Source organism: Heliangelus exortis, chromosome 30, assembly GCF_036169615.1.
Source record: "Heliangelus exortis chromosome 30, bHelExo1.hap1, whole genome shotgun sequence".
In the NCBI taxonomy this organism is placed as follows: domain Eukaryota; kingdom Metazoa; phylum Chordata; class Aves; order Apodiformes; family Trochilidae; genus Heliangelus; species Heliangelus exortis.
Genome location: NC_092451.1, coordinates 970,698 through 994,909, shown reverse-complemented (window position 1 = coordinate 994,909; position 24,212 = coordinate 970,698). Strand labels below are relative to the sequence as shown.

At 61.3% G+C, this 24,212-nt stretch overlaps 4 protein-coding genes across 12 annotated transcripts in view; 1 reads left to right on the top strand and 3 right to left on the bottom strand.

The window, feature by feature from the left end:
• Positions 1-6,555, bottom strand: part of STAR (steroidogenic acute regulatory protein) — a 7,722-nt gene extending 1,167 nt beyond the window's left edge. The window contains exons 1-8 of one of the 4 annotated variants that reach the window (XM_071729204.1): positions 5,698-6,555; positions 5,538-5,616; positions 4,806-5,099; positions 3,029-3,171; positions 2,493-2,606; positions 2,164-2,291; positions 1,920-2,078; positions 576-760 (exon numbers count right to left, since the gene is read on the bottom strand). In XM_071729204.1, the coding sequence (XP_071585305.1) occupies positions 576-760; positions 1,920-2,078; positions 2,164-2,291; positions 2,493-2,606; positions 3,029-3,092 (650 nt within the window). In that variant the 5' untranslated portion in view covers positions 3,093-3,171; positions 4,806-5,099; positions 5,538-5,616; positions 5,698-6,555. Of the gene's footprint in view, positions 1-575; positions 761-1,919; positions 2,079-2,163; positions 2,292-2,492; positions 2,607-3,028; positions 3,172-4,805; positions 5,100-5,537 lie in introns of all 4 variants that reach the window. The other 3 variants (XM_071729206.1, XM_071729203.1, XM_071729205.1) reach the window with 3 other exon arrangements.
• Positions 6,556-6,696: 141 nt separating this feature from the next.
• On the bottom strand, positions 6,697-13,710 carry LOC139788866 (G protein-coupled receptor kinase 5-like). Of its 4 annotated transcripts, none has more exons than XM_071729184.1 (16): positions 13,527-13,710; positions 10,539-10,634; positions 10,260-10,399; positions 9,679-9,756; positions 9,292-9,392; positions 9,108-9,200; positions 8,949-9,012; positions 8,704-8,844; positions 8,426-8,616; positions 8,312-8,349; positions 8,035-8,124; positions 7,727-7,935; positions 7,492-7,629; positions 7,261-7,413; positions 7,051-7,182; positions 6,697-6,944 (listed from the first exon to the last, which is right to left on the bottom strand). In XM_071729184.1, the coding sequence occupies exons 1-16, from the start codon at positions 13,576-13,578 to the stop codon at positions 6,846-6,848; spliced, it is 1,815 nt and encodes a 604-aa protein (XP_071585285.1). In that variant the 5' UTR covers positions 13,579-13,710; the 3' UTR covers positions 6,697-6,845. The 4 variants fall into 4 exon arrangements, with proteins under 4 accessions (XP_071585285.1, XP_071585287.1, XP_071585288.1 ...); XM_071729186.1 differs by having other exon boundaries at positions 7,261-7,398; XM_071729187.1 differs by having other exon boundaries at positions 10,287-10,399.
• A 1,176-nt stretch (positions 13,711-14,886) lies between these two features.
• LSM1 (LSM1 homolog, mRNA degradation associated) lies at positions 14,887-17,683 on the bottom strand. 2 transcript variants are annotated; one of them, XM_071729214.1, is made up of 5 exons: positions 17,535-17,683; positions 16,910-16,978; positions 16,148-16,263; positions 15,310-15,417; positions 14,887-15,121 (listed from the first exon to the last, which is right to left on the bottom strand). In XM_071729214.1, the coding sequence occupies exons 1-5, from the start codon at positions 17,578-17,580 to the stop codon at positions 14,939-14,941; spliced, it is 522 nt and encodes a 173-aa protein (XP_071585315.1). In that variant the 5' UTR covers positions 17,581-17,683; the 3' UTR covers positions 14,887-14,938. The 2 variants fall into 2 exon arrangements, with proteins under 2 accessions (XP_071585315.1, XP_071585316.1); XM_071729215.1 differs by having other exon boundaries at positions 14,887-15,417; positions 17,535-17,682.
• A 25-nt stretch (positions 17,684-17,708) lies between these two features.
• Positions 17,709-22,324, top strand: BAG4 (BAG cochaperone 4). Of its 2 annotated transcripts, none has more exons than XM_071729192.1 (4): positions 17,709-17,831; positions 19,642-19,905; positions 20,099-20,326; positions 20,915-22,324. In XM_071729192.1, exons 1-4 carry the CDS (start codon positions 17,754-17,756, stop codon positions 21,386-21,388), a joined length of 1,044 nt encoding a protein of 347 aa, XP_071585293.1. In that variant the 5' UTR covers positions 17,709-17,753; the 3' UTR covers positions 21,389-22,324. The 2 variants fall into 2 exon arrangements, with proteins under 2 accessions (XP_071585293.1, XP_071585294.1); XM_071729193.1 differs by lacking the exon at positions 17,709-17,831 and adding an exon at positions 18,634-18,976.
• The last annotated feature ends 1,888 nt before the right edge of the window (positions 22,325-24,212 follow it).

Sequence of the window (24,212 nt, the reverse complement as noted above, 5' to 3'; positions counted from 1 at the left end):
TGAAGTTAGGCCTCCCTGAGCTGTTAACCAAACCCCAGAGCTCAGAAATCACGGCCCTGCTCAAAAAACTGCGCGTCCAGAATCACAGAATTGTCAGGGTTGGAAGGGACCCTTAAGCTCACCCCCAGTTCCACCCCCCTGCCATGGGCAGGGACACCTCCCACCAGCTCAGGATGCTCAGAGCCCTGTCCCTTCAAAACTTCCAGGGATGGATGGGGCTTCCAACACCTCTCTGGGCAACCTGTGCCAGGGTCTCAGCACCCTCATGGGGAAGAACTTTCTAACATCCAACCTCAATCTCCCCTCCTCTAGTTGGAATCCACTCCCCATGTCCTATCCCTGCCTGACAGCCTAAAAAGTCCCTCCCCAGCTTTCCTGTAGGCAAAGGCCTTCCTCAGCAGTTAACCCAAACCTCATCACTCAGAGCTCACAAATTACAGCCATGCTCAAAAAAACTGAATTCAGGGCTTCCCTAGCAGCTACCTGAGGCAAACCTAAGCAGAGCCCATCCTAAAAGCTTGCTTAGGAATCCAAGTCCTTCCAGGCCCTGGAAGTGCACGCAGAAAGTGTTTTACCTTATAAACCCTTCCTGCTCAGGCATTGCTCCATACTTGGTGGCCATGCCAGCCAGGACACAGGTGGATCCACGTCTCTTGGAGCAGCGAACGCTCACAAAGTCCCGGGGTCCAACGATGTTCCCAGGGGTAGCAGCAGCTTTCTCATGGGTGATCACCGTGTCCTTCCCAATCTTCTGGAGGATCTGGGCAGTTCAGGATTAAAAGGTTAATTTGGAGCACTTAACTGCAAACATAGCTAAAAAACCCAAAACAACAAAGGTTCCAATACATGCTCCTGGTGTTTAGAGTAAGATAAATTGCAAATATCTGCTTTACCCTACAATGCAGAGCATCAGTTTGCAGCTCCTGGGTAGGGGAAGGTGTTTCTCTTATTCCAGACAAGCTGGGGCACAGCAAAATGTTCATCCCTGCACAGTGGGCACTGCACTATTTGTCCTCCAGTACCAGCACAAATTGAACAACAGACCTGGCCAGCTACTTTGCAGCATTTATTATTGCCAGGAAGGTGACCAGGAGCCAGCCATTGGCCCAGGTGGCCAAGAAGGCCAATGGCATCCTGGGCTGGCTCAGGAACAGCGTGGCCAGCAGGTCCAGGGAAGGGATTCTGCCCCTGTGCTCAGCCCTGGGGAGGCCACAGCTTGAGTCCTGTGTCCAGTTCTGGGCCCCTCAGCTCAGGAAGGAGATTGAGGTGCTGGAGCAGGTCCAGAGAAGAGCAAGGAGGCTGGGAAGGGATCCAGCAGAATTCCTGTGAGGAAGGGCTGAGGGAGCTGGGGGTGTTGAGGCTGGAGAAGAGGAGGCTCAGGGGAGACCTCATCACTCTCTCCAACTCCCTGAAAGGAGGTTGGAGCCAGGGGGGGGTTGGGCTCTTTTCCCAGGCAACTCTCAGCAAGACAAGAGGGCACAAGAGGTCTCAAGTTGTGCCAGGGGAGGTTTAGGTTGGACATGAGAAAGAATTTCTTTCTGGAGAGGGTGATCAGCCATTGGAATGGGCTGCCCAGGGAAGGGGTGGATTCTCCATCCCTGGAGATATTTCCAAAGAGCCTGGATGTGGCACTCAGTGCCATGGGCTGGGAACCACGGGGGGAGTGGATCAAGGGTTGGACTTGATGAGCTCTGAGGTCCCTTCCAACCCAGCCCATTCTAGGATTCTATGATTTCTGAGAGAGCCAGAGGCAGACAAGCTGCTCCAGACTCAGTTCTGCTGCAGAGCAAACTCTGAGTCTGCAGCAGGGAGAGGCCAGGATGAAATCTGGCTTCTCCATTCCCAAAGAACAGGTGAAGAAATCCCTGTGATGGATTCTTTGCTCCAACCCCAGGTATCTGTGTGTGTGTGTGTCCTACCTTGACCTCTTTGACGCTGGGATTCCAGTCTCCCATCTGCTCCATCTTGTCCACCAGCTCCCCATACACCCTGTCCAGGGGCTGGTCCACCACCACCTCCAGCCGGAACACTTTCCCCACATCTGGGAGCACCTTGCTCAGCACTTTGTCCCCGTTATCCTGCAGAGGGGAAGGAAGGGCAGGGTTAACACCCTGGAGCTTTACTGGAGGTCTGTGTCAGCTCGCTGCACAGCACAGCACCCACCACCACTGTCTCTGTCTTCCAGCCCTCCTGGTCCTCGAGGATGCTGAGAGATTTCTGGAGGGCTTCCTCCCCTTGCTTGATGTAGGATATTTCCATCTCACTGAAGGGCTTTTCCTCCAGCCTGGAGCCTGCAGAGGAGGAGAACAAAGCAGGAGTGGGATTAAGGACAGGGCAGAACCTTAACGCACCCGAACGCCAGGAGAGCTTTACCCACACCAAACACACTTCTCCAGGGGATGGGGAAGTCAGCTCCAGCCCCACCACTGCCACCCTTAGCCCAGCAAACACAGAGGTGGCCCTCGAGCAGATCTGCCCCTGAAGTCACTTACTGAGCAGGGAGCTTCTCCTGCGGACCTGGTGGATCCAGGTGCTGGGTCCGGTGCTGTGGCAGGCGAGTCTGCTCAGCTCCTGGCTGATGGCCACAGCAGCCTGTCTTCTCAGACCTGGGGAGAGAGAACGTGTCACCCACCACCTCCCCGGGGTGGCAGGGGCTTTGCTCTTCTGTCTTTGTTTTTCCAGTTTAACCACACAAAACTCCTTGCTTGCCTCCTTTTACCTGCTCCCCGCACCGAGGTCCCTAAGGCACAGGGATCAGCTGCCTGTAACTGTGCTGGGACAGAAGCTGCCCCCAGAAAACACCTCCATGGAGCAGACAACAGTCAGAAAACCCCCGAGGAGCAACCCCAAGGGTGCTGGGGAAGGGTGGTGGGGAAGGGGAGCAGAAGAACACAACCCCCAATCACCTCTAGCTACAGAAAAGGCAGAAAAGTGGGAAACGCTAAAAGAGAAAACCCAAGAAGCCCCCTGGTCGGGGAGAGCATCCCCGGGATGAGGAGGGGGGGTGTCCCTGTCCCTGTCCCCTCACCCGTCATGTTGCGGAGGTGCCGGTAGGAGATGGCAGCGCAGAGCTTGGAGGTGGCGGGCAGCATCGCGGCGGAGCCCGGGCTGTCCCTGCGCCAGGAGCTGCTCTGCGGGGCTCCGCGAGGAGCCCGCCCTTAAGTACGGGGGCTGAAGGATGCTGGTTCGTCAGCCGGGAGATAAGAACCGACAGGCGGGGAGGGGCCAAGGCCAGCCCGGGCTCCGAGCGCATCTGCCGGGGCGGGGGGGTCACTGCCAGCCCGGGGGTACACGGGCAGAGAGAGCAGGGGACCGAGGGACAGCCCCCCACCCGGCTAACAGGGGGGTCTGCGGGTGATCCATGTGCCAGGGAACGACCCCGGCACAGAGGGACCAGGGGTCCACAGCACGGAGGAGCTGGGGGTAACGATGGGCAACAACCAGTTCTGGTATGGGAGGGGGGGGGGCAGCAGCACATAACCAGTTCTGATAAGGGATACTGACAGGTAACAATGGGTAACAAGAGGTAACCACAGCCCCCACCATCTCCCAGCACAACCAGGCACAATAATCCGGGGCCAGGCTCAGCCCAAACCCCCCCCAACACCAGACAAGAGCCAAGGACAAGCTCTGCCCACCCACCCCAGGGGGATCAGAGCCTGGGGCAGAGCCCTCGCTGTGCTAACACAATAAACCCCCAGTGCACAACCCCTGAGGGCAGAGCAGGACCCCCCCAGCCCCCTAAACACCCATGGGACCCATGGGCATTCTAACCCCACCCAGGGGGTGGGCAGGGGTGTCTGAGCCCCCCCCTCACACAGCCACTCCTTCAGCCCATGCCATACCCTTCACACCCAGCTTTAAAGCCCCTGCACCCCCCCGGGCTGGGAGCGAGGGGCAGCCCCCCCAAACCTCCCCCAGGGGCTGGTGGTGGTGGGGGGACACAGGGGAGCAGTGGGGGGACACAGGGGAGCAGTGATGGGACATGGGAGAGCAGTGGTGGGACACGGGGGAGCAGTGATGGGACATGGGGGAGCAGTGATGGGACACGGGGGAGCAGTGGGGGGACATGGGGGAGCTGTGGTGGGAGACAGGGGAGCTGTGATGGGACAAATGAGGGAGCAGTGGGGGGACATGGGGGAGCAGTGGGAGGACACACACGGGGGAGCTGTGGTAGGACATGGGGGAGCAGTGATGGAACATGGGGGAGATGTGGTGGGACACAGGGGAGATGTGGTGGGAGAAATGGGGGAGCAGTGGGGGGAGACATGGGGGAGCAGTGATGGAACATGGGGGAGCTGTGGTGGGACATGAGGGAGCAGTGGGGGGACACGGGGGAGCAGTGATAGGACACGGGGGAGCTGTGGTGGGACACGGGGGAGCAGTGATGGGACACGGGGGAGCTGTGGGGGGACACGGGGGAGCAGTGATGGGACACGGGGGAGCTGTGGTGGGACACGGGGGAGCTGTGGGGGGACACGGGGGAGCAGTGATGGGACACAGGGGAGCAGTGATGGGACACGGGGGAGATGTGGTGGGACACGGGGGAGCAGTGATAAGGCTCAAGGATGAAATGACATTTCTGGGATGAGTTACGGCCCCGCTCCCAGGAGCCCGTGAATCACCAGCTGCTTCCTTTGACGTCAGCCCCGCTCCTCCTGCAGGGAACATGACCTTCCTCCCCGTTCTTGCAACAACTTGGCCAAGGGAGAGGTCAGCTCCACCAGCAGCCCAGCCCTGGGGAGCCCCTCGCCTCCCCCAGCCCACCCCCCAGGCCCCCAAGAGACGATTTGGGTTTTTCTCACCATCCAGGGATGGTTCTGCTGCTCTTGGGGGGGCTTCTCCGAGGCTGGGGCTGCTGCTCTCCATCACACCAAGAGGAGACTTCCCGGAGACACCTGGAATTCCCACTCCAGAGGAGACATCTCCAGCTCCTGGGCCAGCAGATGGAGGTGCTGGTGGGAGCAGGGGGCACTCGGCAGCTCTGCCATCCCCTTCCTGAACCTTTGCTGGGAAATTTCAGCTGGGCAAAGGGTGCTGCAGCCCCCTCCCCGTGTGATTCCCGGGATGCCAGGGATGGGCTTCATCAACACCTGCACCTGGGGGGGGAGAGGGAAAATTGGAAATTCCGGACTTCCTGGAGCTCCCAACACCGAGCACCAAACCCGTGGTACCCGGGGAGACCCCCAGAGACCCGGGGTACCTGGGCATGGCCCCCAGATCCCCACAGCCCCCCTGCCTGGGGGACAGAGCAGCCAGAGCCCCAGCTGGGATCCAGGCTGGGATCCAGGCAGTTGTTATCCCAGAGGGAGCAGCTGGTGCTGGGCACAAGGTCTCAGCACAAGGACGTTGGTGAGAAGAAGCAAAACAGCCCCAGGGCAGAGCTGGGGGATGGGGGGGCTGAGCCCCTCTGTGCCCCTCAGAGGGGACACGGGGACAGTCACACCCTGCAGGATGCTGCACCAAAAAAGCCCCCAGGACCCTCAGGAGGATTTGGTTAATTGGGGACACCCCCCACCCCCACCCCGAACCCTCACCAGCTCCTGATGTGACCTCAGCATCTCTTCGGGGGGTCCCTCGGGGTCCCACGCTGTCACCAGGGATGTGCCCACCGAGCTGGAGGAGAGGGGACAGCAGCTCTGGGATGGGAGCAGCAGAGGGTGGCCCCAGGAATGGGTCTGGGGTCTCAGCACCTACCTCAGGCAGAGGGCAGGAGGGGACGCAGCAGGTCCGGACAGTGGAGCCCCCCCAAGCTGGGGGTGCTGGGGGGATATGTGGTCCCCCCTGCCAGTGAGGGGACACCCTGGAATGCACCACATCCCCCCCCAGGGATGGGCACCCAGCACCCTCCCACCCACGTCCCGTGGGGTGCAGGAGGGAGAGAAAATGCCGGGGGAGGCAAAACAGCCAAAAAAATCTCCTCCCCCCCCAAAACAAAACTCCCCCCCACACCTCCACGTCAAGTCACCAGGCAGCTCCGTTGGCAGCTTTTTAGCTTAAAAATGTACATCCAGGTGCTCAACGTACAAATATTGACAACTGTTCACAAATGTACAAAAACTGAGTCAAATGTAAACCAAAGGCAAACCAAAGGCATTGGAAGCAGAGACTCACAGGGGGCTGAGGGGGGGTCCAGGCACCTGCAGCACGATCCCCCCAGCCCCCTGCACACCCACCCCCCCATGCAGCCCCTCACAAACACTGTGCTCCCCAGCACCAGCCCCCCAAAACTGCCCTGAGCTGTCCCGAGGGGCAGAGGGAACCCCCCCTACCTTTCCTCCCCCTCCCCCAACAGCCATTTTGGAAAAAATTCCCTTTTCTGAGCCCAAATCACCTCGTGCTGGCTGGAGCAAGAGGGGAGAGGCTGTGCCCCCCCGGGAGGGGGGCTCTGTTGGGGTGGCCTCATCCCTCCCCCTGTGAGGACCCCACAGTGGGGTCAGGGGGGCCGGGACACCCCCACTCCAAGGCTGCTTTTGTTTCTATTTGGAGAGCAGAGATAAAGCCCCAGCCCCCCCCGTGCCTGCAGAGGTCAGACACCGAGCAGGCGATAAGATAATGGGTGCAAACGCAGCAAAAACAGGTCCCTGCCCTGGCCCCTTCCCCTGGCAGCAGCCGGGGGGGTGTAAGGGGGTGGTCCCACAGCAGGACCCCCTCCCCCCCCCCCAAGAACAGGCTGAACACTCAGTGGGGCTGGGGGAAAGGGGACCAGGGAGCTGCCAGGCTCATCATCCACATCCATCTGCACCAGCATCCCCAGAGACCCCATCCCCAGTCTGGGGTAACCCTGAGAGGGCACAGGGGGGGCTGGGGGCTGCCCGACCCCCCCCATGGGAGGGCAGAAGAGGTCAGGAGGGATCCGGGGCAGAGTTGGCTGTGGGTGGGTGGGAGTTCACGGCGGTCGGGTGCAGGGGGTGGATGGTGGTGCCAGGGGTGCAGTCAGTTGGCTGTGAGGGACAGACGGACAGATGGTGAGCCAGGGGGGGCTTGGAGCATCCTCCCCACCCCCAAAAAACCCCAAACAAAAAACCCCCAATAATCCCCACCTCTTACCTGGCGTCGGAAGAGCCTCTGCAGAAGGCTGCGCTTAGGGGGCTCGGGCAGCTGCTGCCAGTCCAGGTCTGGGGAGCGGGTTCCGCTGGGTCCAAACACGTTGAGGTCCTTGAAGCACTCGGTCTCAATCATCTGGAGGGGTTCGGGTCAGCCAGGGGTTGGCAGGGGCAGCCCCCAGGGGTTGTGCAGCAGGGCAGGACCCCCCCGTACCTCATTCTGCCAGGGGATGGAGACGCTGCCGGTGGCGAACTTGGCGTAGAAATCGTTGTCTGTCTGGTCCAGGTTGACCCCTTTCACCGTGGAGAACTGCTCAATGTCCAGAACATCCTTGCAATAAACTGCCCGGGGCTGTGGGAGACAGAGCTGTTGGAGGGGGGGGGAGATCAGGGCTCACCCCTCACCCCCCCCCCCCATGAGTGCCCAGCCCTGCCCTGTCCTCACGTCTGGCACGAAGGAGGGGGTCATGATGCCAGCCTCCAGGCGTTTGAAGTTGATGGTTCTGAAGAAGGGGTGGCTCTTCACCTCAGCTGCCCCCTCGGCCCCACAGCCCAAACGCTGCTTGGGGTCCTTGGCCAGGAGCTGGGGAGGGGGACAAGAGGTCACAACGGTGGGGACAAAGCCAGCCTGGTGCCTCCCTCCTCTCCCCCTGGGGATGCCCAGTCCCTCCTCATCTCACCATCTGGCAGATGGCCCGAGCATCCTCACTGAACTTGTCCGAGTAGGGCTCCTGCTCCTCCTGCACCCTCTTCTCCACCTCCTCCCTCTTCACCCGTTCCTTGCGGGCACGGAAGGGCGACTGCCCCTCGATCATCTCGTACACCAGGCAGCCCAGACCCCACCAGTCAGGGCTGAAGCTGTAGCGCTCGTTGTTGATCACCTCCGGGGCTGCGAGGCACCGCCCCAGACCCATCAGTGCCCGGGGGACAGGACCCTCCCCCGGGCCGGGCCAGCCCACCCGGCGCAGCCCCCATCCCCCCTGCTCACCCATGTAGCCGACGGTGCCCACACGGCCACGGATGGTCTCACCCTCGGGGATCTTGATGGCCAAGCCCAGGTCAGAGATCCTGATGTGGCCTGGGGCAGGGAGGGGGTTGAGGGCATCACCCCAGGGAAGGTGCCCCTGCACGGAGAGCAGCATCCCAGGGAAGGGCCACCTTAAATCCCTGCCCTTAAATCCCCAAAACTCAGCCAGAGCCCCCACCCAGCAGACACGGACCCATCCCCAGTGCCAGGGGCAGAGCCTGACCCGCTCCCTCCTCACCATCATCATCCAGCAGGATGTTCTCCGGCTTCAGGTCCCTGCAAGGACAGAGGGGCTCAGCAGGGAGGGGGGGCTCATCCAGCCCCCTCCCCCTGACCCCCCCACCCCTCTCACCTATAGACGATGCCCTCCTGGTGGAGGTGCTGGAGCCCACAGCAGATCTCAGCTGCGTAGAAGACCGCGCGCTCGTCCTCGAAGCCGGGGTTGCCCATGTTGTAGATGTGGAACTTGAGGTCCCCCCCGTTCATCATGGTCAGCACCAGGCAGAGCGCGTCCTTTGTCTCGTAGGCGTAGGCCAGGCTCACCTGCACCCCCCCCCACACACATCAGCACCAGCCCCAAACCTCCTCCCCCCCCCCAGCACCCCCTCCCCAGGACCCCCCGGCACACACCACGAAGCGGCTGTTGACCTTCTCCAGGATCTGCTTCTCGTTCAGGGCCATGGCCTCCCCTTTCCTCTTCTTGATCCTCTTCTTCTCCAGCTTCTTACAGGCGTACATCTTCCCCGTGGCCCTCACCTGGCAGGCACACACCTGGAGGGGGAGGGTGAAGAGGGGAGATGGCAGTGGGGTGATCATCCCCCCCCCTCCTCCTCCCCAAACCCACCATTGCCCCCCTCCTCTCCCCATGGCCATACCTCTCCAAAACCACCCTTGCCCAGGATCCGGTACTGCCGAAACGTGTCCTTGGTGACAGACTGCCTGGAAACACAGCCCAGGGACACATCAGACCAGCCAGACACCCCCCACCCCCCCAAAAATCCCCTGGAGCCCCCCTCCCAGACCCCCTCCCTCACCTCTCCAAGTACTTCCACTGCAGGAACCGATCAAAATACATGCTGTCCCGGTAGTCAGCAAAGGGCTCCCCACTCAGGTACTCATGGAGGGGTCTGGGGGGCAGAGAGGAGGGTGGGCATCCTCCCACCCCCACCCCAGGCACCCACAAACTCCCCGACGCCCTTCCCCAGGCAGAACACTCACTGCAGGCAGCTGCTGAAGAGATCCTTGCAGGGGCCTTGCTGCAGGTCCTGCAGGAAGCGGCTGGCGTGGGGCTGGCCAAGCTCAGGCAGGAAATCTGGGGACTTCCAGGGGAAGCAGAGGGACCATCACCCCCATATCCCACCCCTGCATCCCACCCGCATCCCACCCCTGCATCCCACCCGCATCCCACCCACATCCCACCCATATCCCACCCCTGCATCCCACCCCCCAGCCCTGCTGGGCACAGGTACCACCAGGATAACCAGAGAGCAGGGACACAGCTCAGTAGCCAGTGAGGGACCCCCTGCTCCCATCCCATCCTTGTCCCACCCTGCTCCAGCTCAGGGGGGGGTGGTGGGTGGGTGGGTAAAGCCCCCCAGGACTCACCTCCTGCTGGAGGAACTGGCGGATGATCTCCTCCCCCATCTCCTTCCTCTTCTCATCCGGGGAGAGCTCGTAGTCCCCCTAAGGTGTGTGGGGAGAGGAGGGTGCTGCAGGCAGGGGCACCAGCAGGGCTCTACCCTCTGCCCCCCACTGAGCCCCCCCACACCTGTGCTGAGTTATTAAAAGTTCTTAAAAATGGGGAAAAGAAACATCCTGCAAGAGCTGGATGAGCACAGGCAGAGGCAATTGTACCAGCCCATGTCCTCCCGGGCTGTGGGGTCCCTGCATACCCTAAAGACCCCCAGGAAAGCCCCATTGTGCAGCCCTGGTTTTCCAAGGCTGGTGTTTCCCAACTGCCAGCACTGAGCTCTCCCAGTGCCAAGCTAAACCTGGCACCAGGCACTGATGGGTTTCCAGCTGCATTTTGCTGGGATGCAGAGTCCCATCCCGTGAGAAACAGGGGTGGGGTGGTCCCTCCCTCCCCACAGCCCCCCTGGGGGTACCCGCTGCGAACCCTCCTGTGGACCCAAACCAGACACCCCCTCCCACAGCATCCCCGTCCCGGGACCAGGTCCCCATCGCACCCCCGTCTCAGCCCGGGGATCCCTCACCACGGCGTCCAGGAAGCGGATGCAGCGCAGGAGCTCCGGGCGCGTTTGGCAGAACTGCCGGAAGAGCAGGCGGCCGAGGGGCTGCCTCTGGCACAGGCTGCCGTAATCCTGCTCTGCAAAGGGAAGGGGGGGGACATGCCCTGGGACCTCCGGGACAGCCCTGGGACCGGCTGCCTCTTGAGCACAGCTCCCCCTGGCCCCAGCGCGGGGCCGCTTCCCGGGGCCGCTTCCCGGTGCCCTCCCCGGGCTCACCCAAGCCCTTCCGCAGCTCCTGGCATTGGCTGATGTGGGGGAACCGCAGGATCTCCCTCCACTTCTTGCTCCTGCCTTTCCTCTTGCCGCCACCTCCTGCAGCCGGGGGAGAGGGAGAGAGAGGTCACGCCAGCCCGGGATGGGGGAATGGGGAGGCAGAACCTGCCCAGCCCCGTTTCGGGAGTTCCCCCCCCATCCCACCACCACCCATCACCCACACGTTGACCCCCGGCACTGAGGTTTTGGGCAACTCGAAAGCCCTGTAGGAAAAGGCACCCTGGAGAGGACTCAGGCCCCCTTGCCCCCAATCCAGGGGATCCCTCCAGTGGGGATGGGACCCCCCCTGCCCCCCAGCATCACAAAGTGGTGGGGGCAGCCAAGCCTGTGGGTGCAGCTTTCCCCCCCCCAAACACCACCATGGCCTTGCACTGCTCCCTCCCCTAAACATCTGGTTTCCTACTCCCCACCTCCAAGCCACTCATCCTGCCAGCCAGGACCCCAGCCTCTGCCTCCTGAGACCCCCCTGGAGATGAGGAGGGGACAGAGGGGTGGCCCCACACTCCTCCTGGGCAGACACTTGACTCGTGGTTATCCCTGCAGGGACCCAACACCACCACAGCTCCCAGCTGGTGGCCAGCCAAGCCTGCTGGCCCGGGTGACGCCGAGGAGAGCCCACGGGACACCACGGTGCTGGAGGCCACGGTGCTGGGCTCCAGCCCGGCAGAGCTTCCTGCAGTCATCAGCTCACTTCCTCCAGCAGGAACAGCCCCACGCCAGCCAGGAGGCCACAGGTCCCCCCAGCACCCTGCTCACCCCAGCACCCTGCTCACCCTGGCACTGGCAGCACAGGGTCCTGAGCACCCAGAAGAAAAGCTGAAGCCCCCCAAGGTGAGCAGCAAAGGACCCATCTCTGCCTGCCCCAAGGACCACCCAACATGGGCAGCCCCAACCTCACAGGGATTCCCTCCAGGGACCCCATAGGCACCCCCCAATGCTTCGCTGCTCTCCTTCCAAATTTCAACTTGTTTTCCCTGATAATAAAAATGTATTAATGCTCATCACCTGCACCCAAAGAAGAGCAGCACCTTCCCAGGGCATCCCTGGGTGAAACTGCACCAAAACCCACCTGTGGCAGAGCCATCCCAAGACCCCCAAAGGGCAAAGGGGGGGTGGGCTCAGAGCAGGACCCACTCCTCCAGCTGGAGTGTGCTCAGGAGAGCAAAACACATCTCAGTCCCTCCCCAGCACTGCCTCTCCCACCCCAGCCCAGGCTCTGGCCAGAGATGGAGACATCACTGCTGCTGGCAATGACAGCCCCGTGGCAGGCAGGAGTGGGGCTCCCCGTGTCCCTCGGTGTCCCTTGTCACCAGCCACCGTGTGGGGAGATGGCACCGATGGCCAGGGAGGCGTGGACCTGTCTGCCCCAGGAGCCATAAAGCTTTACTCACTGCTGGTTATCTCCTCCGTGCCACCACGCTCCAGGGTTTGTGTCCCGGGTGCTTCCGCCTTCTGGTCCCGGAGCTTTGGGAGCCCTCGGGGACACCAGAGCTCCCCTGAGAGCTCAGAGCTGGGCATGAAGGTCACCCAGAGAGTCCTGCAGTCACCTCTGGGGGACAAAGCCCCTGACTGAGCAGCAGGAAGGGCAAAAGCAATCCCCCTGGATCCTCCCGGGGGGCAGCAGCAGCTCAGGGACCCCCAAACCACAGAGCCCCCCGAGAGCAGCGATGTCCGTGCCAGGGCTGGACCTCACTCAGCCCCCCACAACTTCCAGCATGATGCCAGCCCCCAGCCCCCAAGCATGGGGACCCCCAGCAGGGTCTCAGCTTCCACTGGGGTGGCTCTGGTTGTCCCCACCCCACCAGGGAGGGAAGCGGCCACCTGGGAGGGACCTCGTCCCGCTCCACTTCCCGGCTCCCGGCACCTCTCGCACACGGACATTAACCCTTTGGGCACTCGTGGAGGCCAAGTCCCACTCATTCCCCAGGCCAAAAGCCTCTTCTCCAGTCTGGGTGAGGTCCCCATTCCCATGGGTGGCCATGGGACATCCCATGGGACAGAAGGAGGGTCCAGCCCCGAGCCAGGACACCGCTGGGTTGCTCCCAGTGCCAAACCTCAGCCTCCCAGTAAGGGCACCTCTCCAGCCCCCTGCACACAAACCCTTCCCACGGAGTCCCCAGCAGCGACCTCAGTGAGGGTCAAGGAAAACTTTAGAAGTGGGGGATTTACAAAAAAAAAACAAACCCACGGGATGGCCTCCAAGGTGCCCCACCTCGCCCGGTGGCTCTTGGGGCCGTTTGCTTTTCGGTCACAAAGGTTCGGTGAGGAGGGTGCCGGTTTTCCAAAGGAAACCAAAACCAAACAAAGGCGCCCGCACGCCCCGGGAGCCCGTGCCAAGCCCCGCTGTAGGGCGGCACAGACCCCCCCAAAGCCTCCCCCTGCCTCAAACCAGCGCACCCAGAGCCCCTGGAGTCCCCCAGCTCCCCCGGCCGGGCTGGGTTTTTCCGGGCATTCGGCTCAGGCCTGCACCGAACCCTCCCGGCACCAGGAAAGTTTTGCTCCGGAGAGTCCGGACGCGTCCTGGGGGCGGGGACGGACGGACAGACGGACAGAGCAGCTCTTGGCCCACCCACCCCCTGCACCCAGGGGGTCTCGACACACAAACTGCTCAGGGAAATGGCACTTTTGCAGTGCCCTGCCCCGTGCCCACGGGTCCACGGGGGTGGGACGGACGGACTGACAGACAGCCAGACAGCCGTGTCCCGCAGTGCCGGGGCTGCTGTCCCCTCGGGGGGCTCCGCGATGCCAACCGGGATGAGCCCACTCCGGACAGAGAGGTCCCGGGGGCGCGTGGGGTGGCCCCAACCGAGGGTTCCCAATGGGAGTGGGGTGCAGGGGGTGTTTGGGGGACCCAGGATGCGGCGTGGGAACGGGACCGGGATGGCGACGGCGTCCACGATACCGCCCGGGACCGGGGGGGGGACGCGGTACCTTCGCGGGCCTTCAGCAGGACGGTGTTGGCCACGATGTTCTCCAGCTCCATGGTGCGGGGCGGGGGGGCGGCGGGCGGCGGTGCAGCCCCCCCTTCCCGCACACCATCCCCCGCACGCTGCTGCCCCGGCCCGGCGGCGCGGGGCGGTCCGGGCACCTCCCGCCGCAACCGGCCGCCTCCGGGAGTGCGTCACCGCCGTGACGTCACGGGCCGCCCCCTGGCGTCACGGGATTATGTAAGAGGCAGCACCGAGCCCACCGCAGGGGAGCGCCCACCCCCATTTGGGGATTTCCCCCCCCCCCTCCCCGTCGGGGGGTTCGGGCCGTACGGGCTCCTTGCACCCCCCTCAGGATGGGGGCAGCAGCCCTGGGTCCCCAGCAATGGGGACAGCACCCTTCCTCCTCCTCCCCCCCAGGAACAAGACCCTAGACCCACAGGGAAGGGGAGCCCATCCCACCCGAACCAGGGGGTCCCAAAGCCCCTCTAAGTCCCCCAGCACCAGGGGCTGCAGAGCCAGAGAACTGTAAAGGAGCTTCCTGACAGTGCAGGAGCCCCCCCAGTCCCCTAAAAGCTTCTGGTTGTGTTTTTTTATTTTGTTAAAGCAAGAAATCCCATTTCCTTGTTCACACCCGTTCTACCACGGGGCTCACACGATCCCACCAAGGCAAACACAACCAGGAAGAGGTGTTTTCTCCCCAAAAGCACAACGCCCACCCCGTGAGATGTTTTGGGGCAGGAGGAGGACACCCCAGACTGTTTGTTTGCTGCCCCAAAATGCTGCAGCCAGACCCCTCCCTGTGGGGCTGGGCTCATTCTGCAATGAAACGAGCCCCTTGGGCTGAGCAAACCCACTGGTGGGGACCCCCCACCCCCCAATCCCAGGCACTTCCCCAGGGGAGGGAACCCTGGAGGTTTGTCAGGAGAGCCCCCGGGGTTTGCTCTTCCCAACCCACCCACAGGAGCCTCCAACCCCTGCCCCCGAGCACCCCAAAACAGCCTCAGGCACGAAGGACTCTCCTACCTGCTGTGGCTTTCCTCCAAAGCACCCAGGAGACCCTGTGGGAGCAGAGTGGCTACTGGTAGCCCAGGTGTGGCCAGTAGCCTTGGGCCATCCCAGCTGTGGCTGCTCTTGATCAGAGGATGAGGGAGCTGAGCTGCAGCAGAGCAGCCACAGCTGGGCTGGGGGGAGCCAGGTGCCCTTATTGGGGTGCAGGGGGTACCCAGGGAGGGGTCTCACCACGTCCTTAAGCTTTTTGTTGTTTTGGTGGCAGGACCAAGGGTCCCCTTTCCCCTACTGCACAAGGGGGGTTGGTCCCAAGAGAGGTGAGGAACAGATGTCAAATGCAAGCAAAACCATGGTTGCTGAGATCAGGGATTTATTTACACATCAAGGAAAAACTCTCACCCGGAGTCACCAGAGGAGGAGGAGGAGGAAAAAAAGCAAAAAAACCCGAAGGACCCCGGGATTCACCTCCTGAACACAAACACTCCAGCTCCCCAGCACTCCTGGCTGCCCCCGAGGACAGCCCAACACCTCCTCCTCTCCTCCTTCTCCACCAGGAGGAACCAAAGGCATCGTTTGTTCACCTTTTACCTGTGCCACAGAAAACACCACCTGAAAATAAAAACCGCCTTTCCCAAGAGACCTGCCCGGGCACTGGCGGGGTCACAGAGCACCCCTGGCTCTGCCATGGAGGAAGGGTCCCAGGGGCAGCACCCCTAATACTCGTCCAGGGTGTCTGCCCGGGGCACGGAGAGGCCCCTTTCCTTCAGTGCCTGCACCTTCAGCTTCTCTGACTCCTGCTTGGCCTGCTGCTCCACACGCTGCTCCTCCAGGATCTCCTCGATGGATACCTGCTGCAGGGGGGTGTCACTCTCCTTCTCCAGGTCCTGCAAGAGAAATGGACCCTTCAGCACCACGAGGCAGCTGGGACACAGCTCTGCTCCAAGGATGCTCTGCCCAGGGGGATGCTTCAGGCACAGCTCTGTCCCTGGGATGCTCTGGGCACAGCTCTGCCCCTGGGACAGCTCAGAGCTGGGCTGAGATCACCTCTGCTGAGCCCATCTCATCAGTCAGGGCATTGCCAGGCTGGAAGGGACAAAAGCTATCAAGGATTCACACTCGTGCCTCCCCTGGGGCACTGGAACACCCCCCTCTCCTGTGTTTGGGCTTCAAGGACATCCCAGAGCTTCTACAAGGTCCTGCTGCCCCATGGATGATGTTCCCCATCACTCCTGACAAAGCCAATGGAGCAGAACAGTTCCTGAGGCCAGAGGCAGGGTCTGTCCCCAGCTCTGGCCTCACCAGCTCGGGGACTTGGTCCTGTGAACACTTGGGCTCTCACTGGCTCAGGGACTTGTACGTGCAGGACAGAGACCACAGTGAGCCTGTGCCCACCCACTTTCCACAAGCCCCCTAGGGTGATGTAAAACAGGGGTGCTGGAGGCACCCAAAAACAGGTGGAGATGTGGGCAGGGACCCCCAGGATACCTGTTCATGGGAGGGGGCTCCTAGGGATGCAAACAGTGAGTGAGACAGCACCAGCCCACTCAGGATGGTGTCACCTGGGGCTGAGGCAGCAGGGAGCAGCAGGCAGGGCAGAGGCAGGGCACTACTTACTATTTCCCCCAGAAGAACAACGTTCTCTCCTCTCACAACAAAGATGCCTCGTGGGATGTCCCCATACTTCTTGCCCACGTGGATGCGCTCCACGGTCTGGTGCAACACCAGGTTTGCTGCAGGGATTGAGGGAGAGAGAACAGCACCCTGTTTGGTTGTGATTCCTGGAGAGAAAGAGGGTCCCATCCCAGAAACCCCAGAGCAGTGATGGCACCAGCAGGTGACACTGACAGGACCACCCCAGGCTGATGATGGCAGAGGAGACAATGGAGCATAAATCTCCTGGGCTATTTCTGCCCAAAAAGTGGGTGCCAGAGGCAAGGAGGAGCAGCACCCTAAGCTGGGATAACTCAACCAAGCCCGAGGGGAACATGCAAGAGTTTAATCCACAACACAAACACACTTTGAAAAAACCACCACCTGCCACCACAGTGCTGCACAGAACTGATTTAATTGAAAACTCACGGTTTTAGCTGGAAAAAAAACCAAAAAACCAACCCACTACCAAGGGGCTGCACGAACCAGGGAACTTTCACCCAACCCAAACTCCCTCTTTATTGCTAAGGCACCACTGGGGAGGGGACACTGAGCATCACCCCCCCCATGCCATGGGCACCACGGGGCTTCCCTCCTCCTCCTCCTCCTCCTCTTCGGCAGCCCCCACAGACGGCTGCACAGGGGCACGTCCAAAGCTGGGACTCAGCCTCCCGCAGCCCCCCAGGACCCCCCGCAGACCCCCGGGACCCCCCGCACAGACGTTACCGAACTGGTCGATGCTGCGCAGGTACCCGATGAGCGTTCGGCCGTCCCGCAGCAGGACCAGGTGCTTCTCTGCGGGAGAAGGGGTCAGCCAGGGCCATGCGTGGGCACTCACGCACCCCCAGCCCCAAAATACAGCGCGGGGAAACCAGGAACGGGCCAAGCGGCACCGGCAGGGCTAAAGGGAGCGAGGACGCGGGACCGGTGCCCACGGGGGGCAGCACCCATGAGAAAAGAGGGGGACTGAGCCTCCACAGGGAACTCGGGGGGGGGGGGGGGCGCGCGTCCCGTGGGGAACAGAACCAGAAGGAACTCGGGGGTCCGACCGCCCCACGGAGGGGGGGGACAGAACCCACGGAGAACGGGGGCTCCAACCACCGCACGGGGCGGGGGGGACAGCTGCCACAGGAAGTGGGGATTCTGACCTCCCACGGGGGAAAGCAGCACCTACAGAGAAGAGGAGGCCCAGGGGGGAAGGGGGTCCCCAAGGGACGGCGGGGGTCCCGTCCGCCATCCGCTGGGGATGGGGAGAGGGGGGGGGGGCAGGGACTCCGCGGGACGGTGGCGGCGGGGACGCGGTGCCCCATGCGGCCTTGTCGGGGAGGTCCCGTCCCGTCCCCGCACTCACTGTCGATGTCCTGGATGAGGCTGGCGGTACCGGGCATGTAGTTCATGGTGGTGCCGCCCGCAGCGGAAACGCCGCCATGAGCCGGGACCGCCGGGCGGGGCCCCTTTAAACCCGCGCCGCTCGTGCGCGCAGGGCGGGATCCGATTGGCTGGAACCGGCGGGGCCCTGGCCGCTGATTGGCGGAAGGGCGGGCGGTGGGCGGGGCGGGGCTGGGCGGCCATGCAGCCCCGCGGCCGCTGCGCTGATCCGGGCCCGGTGCGGCCCCCCGGGTCCCTCCGCCCGCCCGCGGCCCCGCAGGTAACCCCGGGGGCGGCGGGGGGGAGGCGGCGGCGGCGGCAGAAGCAGCGGATCCGGCACTTAAACCCACCCGAGGTGGCTGCGGACCGCCCGCTGCTCCATCCCGGGGCGGCCGGGCCGGGGGCAGCAGCCCCGGGTTTCGTCCCTTCGGGTCGCAGCTCCGGGTTCCGTCCCTTCGGGTCGCAGCCCCGCGTGTCTCTGCCCCAACCGGGACCGGGATCCGCGTCCCACCGGGGCAACAGCGGGAGGAGGGGTGTGGTGGAGCGGGTCAGCCCCCGATACCCCCCGGAACACCCGGACCCGAGCGGAGGGGAAGGACCCCCGAGTGCCCGGCTCCGTGGGCTCGTCCCCCACCCCCGAGGGTCCCGTTTATTTCTTTTCCTCAGCCCCCGTAGCTCGATTCCCCAAAGGATCGGTGTGCATTAAAAACCTGCAGCCCCCCTTTCCTCCTCCCCTCCCGTGGGCAGGGGTTTCACCCAGTGGTAACGCTTTTCCTTCCCGTCCCCTTCAAGGTGACATTTCTGGGGCATGTGCTCTAATGACGAGATCCCCGGGGACATCCCGGGGCCTTCTCTGCCGGGATGAGCGGTGGGAGTGGGGCAGCGCCAGGCAGGATGAGTCCTGGTCCGTGTCCTGGTCCGTGTCCCGGTCTCTGACCGGCAGAACCGCCTCTTCCCGGGTGCCAGTGCAGGGATCAGGTTGCCCAGAGAAGCTGTGGCTGCCCATTCCCTGGCAGAGCTGAAGGCCCCAGGTTGGATGGGGCTTGGAGCACCCTGGGCTGTGGGAGGGGTCCCTGCTCATGGCAGGGGGGTGGCACTGGGTGATCTTTAAGGTCCCTTCCCACCCAAACCATTGCACAAGGACCTGATGTGGCATTGCCACCACTGAGCCCACCAGCTTGGGACAGAGCAGGCAGCAAAGTGTCACCAGTCCCACTGTGCCTGGTGCCCATGATTTGCTCTTCCCACATCTATTATTTGTTAGTTTTATTGCAGGAATAGCTTTTTTTAGGGACCATTGCACTAATACTGTGTAAAGGGAAAGGCTTTACCCTCTCCAAAGAGTCTGTCTGCTGTCCAGACATAACTGTGGCTTGGTTTAATCCCGTGGGATGATCCGGTTCTTTCATAAAAGGCATCATTCAGGTGATAGCATCTCTGCTGTCACACAGCTTGCAGGCAAAAAAAACAAAAAACCAAACCTGCCCAAAGCTGCAGGGAGTCATCCTGAAATCCTAATGCTTAATTGTCACCTCTGTGCTTGGAGGGAAGCTCCCATTCAGTGCACATGGATTACTGTGGGGATAAATTCTCACCAGTGTTCTGGACTTGCAGACCTTTGGCAGGAGAAGTTCCCAAAGCCAGCAGAGCCTGCGGCTGGGTGATCCCAGCTCCCTGCTCCCCGGGCCTCAGAACTGGTCCATCTTGTCTGCTTGCATCATTTCTGTTTGCAGACTGAAAGAGGAAATTAACTTTCCTGGAGTGTTTCTCATCCCCCAGTCCCTGACCACACTGGTGGGGCTGCACCTCCCCAGAGCTGCTCCCTGCCAGGAGCTCAGCAGGGTTAAGCTCAGTGTCTCCCTCCTCTCTTCCCACCCTCTGGACAAACCTATTCCCCTGCAGTGCCCCCTTTTCATCCCGTGACAGTTCCCATCCCCCTGAGCCACATCACAGCAGGAAAAAAATCTAAAATCTAAAATCAGCATGGGGACCCTCCCGGTTCCAGGCTGCAGGGAGGGCCAGTCCTTTCCCTGTGCCTCTCTCCGGTGCCTGTTCTCCATCACTTTTCCTCCTCTCTTCCCTCTCCCCAGGCAATGGATTCTCCCTACGCAAACGGAGCCTACAGCCCCCCCTACCCCGCAGCTCCCGGCGCTGCCCCGCACTACCCCAGCCTGACACAGGCACGGGGGTACTACTGCTCGGGACCCCCACGGACCCCCTACCCTGCCGATTCCACGGCCATGTACCGACCCCCCTCACCCACTGCCCCCTGGAGCTACGGCCCCCCCCAGGACTGCCCCAGCCAAGGGTCCTCGCTCCGCAGGCAGCAGGTTCCTGGCTACTCCCCACCTCAGGTAAGAGGTCCCCAGCCCCGCTGGGGGTGCAGCAGGTTTTGGTTCTTGGTGGGGTCACCCCGTGCTCCAGAGGCCCGGAGCCCGCGGGCTAGGAAAGCAGGAACCGGGCAACCCGATGCTGCGGCTGCTCCCAGGGCTGCCCGGTCCTCGGGGTGACCCCGGGGGTAACGCCTCTTCCCCTCTCTTCTGGCAGACCCCGGGAATGCCCATCCCGCAGTATCCATATGGAGAGAGCAATCCGGGGGTCACGCCGCAGCCCGGACCCCCCGAGGACACCTGGGCCCCCCACCCCGTTTATGGGGTGCAGCCGCGCTACGCCTGGCCCGCTGCTTCGCCACACGGGAACCCCTTTTCCTCCGAATCCCACCCTTCCTGGGCTGGCAGCGCAGCTCTGTCCCACCCCCCTGCCTGGGACACGAAGGTAAAACCAATGGGAGAACTTCTGGATCACACGGCCCTGCCCCCCGGGAATGCCCCTTCCTCCCAGCACAGCCCATCCAGGCAGACAGAAAGCCCTAGAGAAATCCCAGCAAATCTCCAGAAAGCCCAAACCTGCAGCTGTGATTTCGGGAAGGTCCTGGAGAGTCCAGGTGTGTCCCCAGGCAGGTCCTGAGGAGGCTCACGCTGTCAGAAACCCTCCCCTCGTTCCTGGGAGTGCCCCGTGGGCTCTGGTGTTCCCCTGTGAGTGTTCTGGGCACAGTCATCCTCTACTGAGGAGTCTCCAAAGCAGGAGCTGCTGTTCTTTGGGGATAGCTCAGAGGTTGGCTTCCTGCTGATGAATTCTGCTCCAGGGTATCCCAATGGGACCAACACTGGAATCCCTTCAGCATCCCCCCTGATCGTGGGTAACGAGCAACCAGTGGCTCAGGCCCTGCCCTCCAGACACGAGCCTCTTGCCAGGGGTCTCCCCAGCTCCCCCAGCCCCACTTCCCTGTGTTTCCATAAGGGGTGAACCCAGGACACCCCCCCCACTTCCAGACACTTTTTGTTGTTTCCCCCCTGTCTGCAGGATGCTGCTTACGACCGAGCTGAGCAAAGCACAAACCAGCACAGCTACTACCCCGAGGTCAACCACCAGCACTGTGGGACAACAAATGGCCACAAGGCAGCCCCCCCCTTGCCCCCCAACCCCCCCCCCAAGGTGCAGTACAGTGCTCAGCCCCAGATGTACAAGCGGGCACCTCGGAAGCTCCCGACGGGGAGCTCCAAACCCGAGGTCCAACCTTCAGCTGGTGTCCAGCCAGAGATCCAGAGAATCCTCCACGTCATGGGGGAGGCCGAGCAGCTGGAGCAAGAGGTGGATGAATTTGTAGGGAAAAAGACAGATAAATCCTACCGGCTGCTGGAGGAGATGTTGACCAAGCTGCTGCTGGAGCTGGATTCCATCGAGACCGGTGGCCAGGAGGGGGTTCGGCAGGCCAGGAAAGAGTCTGTCCACAGAATTCAGGCCATACTGGAAAAACTGGAAAGAAAGGGGTTGTGAAAGCACACCGGCCACAACACCCAGCCTGTTGTTGAATTTCCAAAGAGTTTCAGTTCAGTTGAATCTCAGCCCTGTCTGCTCCTCACTATTGACAATGGAATAGCAATAAGCCCCGAGCTTAACACACAAAACCAAACCAAACAATCAGAAAGAAAACCCACAACCCAGAACCCCAAACCCAGCAAATAACTTGGCAACAGATAAATCAAGAGAGGTCTGAAGCAGCAAACTGAACTGTTTGTGTGTCCCAGCAGCACTGGTGGGGTCTGCCTGGGGACCTCTGCATCAGCGGGAAGAAAACCACTGTGCAGAGTTCCCCGAGCCAGGCCCACGCCTGTGGGTGCCTCCTGCAGTTCTTTGAACAGCTGGAACACTCTCCAGATGTGGTCACAAGAGTCCTGCAACGTGCAGCCACACACCAAGACTCTGTTCTTGTCACTCACTGCCTGCGTGCTCAGCTTCAGCTTCCTCGCCATGAAACCTCCTGTGTCCTCCTGGGGTTGGGTTTGAGTGTGCTCAGTGCCAGCCTGGCAGCCCTCCTGGATGTCCTGTCACGATGTCCCTTCTCCAACATGAAGAGCCAGCCCCTGGTGTCCCCCTGGACACGGGAGCACAGCCTGGAAATCTCCGTTCAGCCCCTGGAAGGAGCAGAGGGAACGATGTGGGAGCAAAGCAATCCCAAGCAGCAGGGTGCCTGGAAATGCTTCCCAGATCACGGGGGTAAAAAAAACAAAAATCCACTTATAAATGTAAATTCCTGCCACACACAGCAAGTGTTGTCCCCCAGCTCTCTGCCATCCTCCTGGCACTGTCCCTGCAGGGGGATGGGGAGGGCTCAGCCTGCTGCCCACCTGGTTGCACCCTGTGAAGTGAATCATTCCTCTGCCTGACAAGATAATAAACCCTGACAACTTTTAAATGTTCTTTTGTAATTAAGGTGTCTCAAAGTCTCTTTTCTTTCAAAAGATCCCCTGTTACACCCTCCACCTTTCTGTCCCTGATGAAGGCAGCATCTCCAGGAATTCATCTGTGCTTTGGTGTGACAAAAGGTGGTTCCCAGAGGAACCAAGAGCAGCATCCTGGTGTATCTACCCCTTTAGTTTTATCTTACAGTTCAGTCTTGTTAAATGCTGCCTGTAATGTCCTGAAATCCTCCCCAAGAGACTTCTGCATGGTCACTGAATGAGCACGAGGCAGTGATAACTTCACTGAGGATTTTTTGGAAAGGCAACAGGGGCAGCAAAACCCATCACCCACCAAGAAATGCTGGGTGCAGGGTGAGAAAGCTGAGTTCTGGTGTTGCTGAGCAGGCTCAGTTCCAGCTCCTGTGACCCTTGAGCACTGTTGAGAGGGAGCATGTGCTCTCCAGGGAATTACCAAAGAGCTCATTCCTTCCTCTCGTACCACGTTTGCTCTGTTGTCTGCTTGGCAGGGCTGTTGACACAAAGGTTTGGATTCCCCTCATGCAGGATGGAGCCAAAGTCTGAAATTGGCTGTTCCAGGAGATGGTGCAAGTCAGAGAAAATGAAATCATCAGCACATCAACCCAGCCAAGGCAGCTGGGGGGTGCAGGGACCCCCCCTGGGCAGGTCCCCCCCAGCTCTGCCAAAACAGACCCTTCATAAACCCCCTGAGAAGGGGCAGAACTGCAGCCTGGGTTAAACCCCCAAGCCTGGAACTCATGGAGCTGGCTGAGACTTTTTTTTTCTTTTTTCTTTTTTTTTTTTTTTTTTTTTATTTTTTTGTGTGTTTGTTTCAGGGGCAAGAATTGCATCAGGAGATCAGGAGCAAACCTGCGCTGTTTTTGTGGTGTTTTTTGGGGTTTTTTTTTTGTGTGTGTGTGTGTGTGTGTCCTGTTTGCTCGGACACTCTGTTCCCACCCCTCTCCGGGGTGAGCAGGTTCCAGCTCTCTGAGGACGAGTGTGGAGCGCAGGCAGCTGGCTCAGAGCACACCCCGTACTCCGCTGCCAGCAGGGACAAAGGTTTCCTGCTGTGGGAATGTGACAATGACACCTTCACCTGTCCCCAAGGAAACCCCAAAGCCTGTGCAAGGCACAGGAGCCAAAGTCTGGGAGGCAGAGGGGAGGCTGCCCGGGGACTCCTCTCCCTTCAGGGGATTTCCTGTCCCAGAGCTCAGGTTCCTGCAGTTGGGAAAGACCTGGCAGTGAGCCAGCAGTGAGAGGTACCTGGAAGAATATTCCAAAGGGAAGGAGCAGGGGGGATTTATTGTTATTGGAGCAGCTCCGTGCCAGGCGTGCCTGGTGCCCACGCTCCTGCCTCCTGGGGCAGCTGGTGGGATGGGGTGGGATGGGATGGGATGGGGTGAGATGCTTCCTTTTGGCTCTGGGGGATGGGGATTTACCTTCCACAGCCTGCGGGAATTCCGCTGGCGCAACCGCATCCGCCCCCACCACCTCCATCTCCTCCTCAGCAAAACCAAAGTGGGTCAGGGCTCGGATGGAGACCCGAGAGGAGGAGGAGGAGGGTGCAGAGGAGTGGGCAGGACCTGCTGGGGCTGCACAGACGAGGTTTTGCTCTACAGATGCAAACCCGGGGATTTCAGCACCTCTGGGCAGCAGCCTGCCCTCCCCAGGACCCAGGTGAGCACTGTGGTGACAGTTCCTGGCTGGGGTGACAATTCCTGGCTGGGGTGACAATTCCTGGCTGGGGTGACAATTCCTGGTGACTGGTTTATCTCCCAGCACCCACCCACACCACCAAACCCCACGAGAGAAACGTGTCTCTGGATTTATCTTGTCTCTACAGAAACCAAACTCTTCTCCCACCAGTACCCACTGGTTTCCCCATTTCCACCGAGGACAAA